General features: G+C 46.8%; 1 protein-coding gene across 3 annotated transcripts in view; it reads left to right on the top strand.

Annotated features, from left to right (window-relative positions):
* The first annotated feature begins 1,343 nt into the window (after window positions 1-1,343).
* Window positions 1,344-2,110, top strand: part of LOC108239705 (ankyrin repeat and SOCS box protein 9-like) — a 3,344-nt gene continuing 2,577 nt past the window's right edge. For all 3 annotated transcript variants that reach the window (XM_017422601.3, XM_037976239.1, XM_017422600.3), the window contains exons 1-2: window positions 1,344-1,504; window positions 1,597-1,676. In XM_017422601.3, the coding sequence (XP_017278090.1) occupies window positions 1,420-1,504; window positions 1,597-1,676 (165 nt within the window). In that variant the 5' untranslated portion in view covers window positions 1,344-1,419. The remainder of the gene's footprint in view (window positions 1,505-1,596; window positions 1,677-2,110) is intronic.

Here is a 2,110-nt window from a genome sequence, read left to right as displayed (position 1 = left end):
CCCCCCCCCCCTCCCCGGCCCTGATCCAACCGAGGTCAGCTGCTCCATCGGAGAGCCGAGAAGACTGCTGGACATTTGAAACAAAGCATCAAAAGCCCTCGGTATTCGGGACAACAGAGAGGGCATTCATTCACTTCACCACAATGGTATTCTAATCCATACGCACCTTCTCTGAAAACGGTACAAAGTCAATTTGTGTGGCAAGCTTGTAGTCGGCTGCTGAGGATTAACAGCACCCGGAGGAATACAGTTCGACTATTGACGTGCTTGAAACATCTGCTCGCCGCGGCTGCCCTCTGCTGGCTCCTGTGCACTGGATAATGTGATTGGAGCTCCTAATAAAGACACAGAAGATATTGCTGCTACAGAGCTCCTGGGAATGGTTAAAACAAAACAAGAAAAAAAAAAAAAAAAAATCACTTAGCTGCAGCCGTAACAAATGGCTGCTTTGTGTCCCGAGAGCACGAGGGGCTGCTGCTTCTCGAATCAATGAGCCCACAGCTGGAAGAGTCCAAACAGGCTTTATTCATTAAACATGCACATAAAGAACGATAAAAACTGACCAATGTTAAAAGAGAGAGACCTATGTAGGTGTTACTATGAGGTCAAAGGTCAAGAATGAATCAGCTGTGACTATTTCGGTCCAAGTTTTAAAAACAATGTTATGCGCAATCGCACACGATATTGTGAACACTTGTGTAATCTGTTAGCGCTTGGAGCAGGTGCTGCGAATGACTCTCAGCAACTACCACTGCAAATCTGAGCTCAAGTCTGCTCACTGTTTCATGAGATATTTTGCTAACAGACAGATAAAGTTACAGTTAAAGCCAAAGTTTTCAACAAAGATTTCACTCGCTCCGTTAGCGCTCGAAGTATGAGTTGGAGATGACTCTCAGCTACCACCATACTAAATTTTGGCTCAATATCTGCAAACCTGGCTCAGTTGTACGCCTTATTGTGTTTCCTAAGGTTGGTCAGCTGGGGCGGCCATCTTGATTTGTACTGACTCCAAAACTTTATAAGTTGTAGGTGCACATCGAATGATTACTTTCGGAGAGTTTCATTCAAATCTGTTCACTGGTTCGTGAGATATTTTGCTAACAGACAGTCGAAGAAATGCGCACAGACAGGCGATAATGCATTCAGTTTGCTCAGCCATTCTCGCATCTAGCTCACTTCCCTTCATTCAACTCAAATTCCAGTATAAACAAGCCAAAACACATCCTCTTGCCAAAGAGGATGGGTGTCAAGTTACAAACAACACACCTGCGCCCTCATTGGTTGGATTTTCACCTCCCAGCACTGACAAGGTGTGCCATCATCTGCCCCACCCGCCGAAGGAGGACAGAAACCCGTTTGACAGCGAGACAACAACGAGATCCCTGCAGACAGCTGTGGGTGTGACAGCTCGGTGACAGCATGTCCTCTGGGGACAACGAGACGCCACGAGACGCTGCCGCGGGTCCGGGCGGGGCCGTGTTCTTCTCCAACACCTGGATGAGTGGTGAGTAGAGGCTACGGCTGTGTCCCCCAACACCACCCCCACCCTGTCCCACACGGGGCTGCCGACAAATAACTGTCTCCGTCCACACGAAGACGCTGAATCCGACTGGTCCCCGGCTCATGACGCGGCCTTTGGCGGACGAGTCCTCGCTCTGCAAAGACTCATCGCTCAGGTAAGCTTTCCCCGAGGTTCGAGAGCTCGAACCCTACTTTGGGCCCAGATATGCAGCAGCAGACATTTTTACCTTTGTGCTATCCGCAGGGGTGCAGATAGGATTTTTGAACTGGGGGGGGACCAATCTGTCAGCAAATGATTTCAACAGAATAAGTGTTTTTTTTTTTTAAATTATGTACCGTATTTGTTTACCATAAATTTGTGGCTTTTGGTTCATCTTGTTCATTGATTTTTGCCTTTTTTTATTATTGTTGTGTTTTTTTCCATGTTTGTAAAGCACTTTGTGATTTTTATGTCTGTGAAAGGTGCTCTATAAATAAAGTTTACTTACCACTGAAACACAACATCAGTCTTCACACAAACACTGGGCTCTCACACTGAAATGTAAATTAGTCAGGGATGGATCTAGTCACCATAAATCGGGGGGGGGGG

This window comes from Kryptolebias marmoratus, linkage group LG6, assembly GCF_001649575.2.
Source record: "Kryptolebias marmoratus isolate JLee-2015 linkage group LG6, ASM164957v2, whole genome shotgun sequence".
NCBI lineage: Eukaryota > Metazoa > Chordata > Actinopteri > Cyprinodontiformes > Rivulidae > Kryptolebias > Kryptolebias marmoratus.
This window is presented reverse-complemented; position numbering and strand designations above follow the sequence as displayed.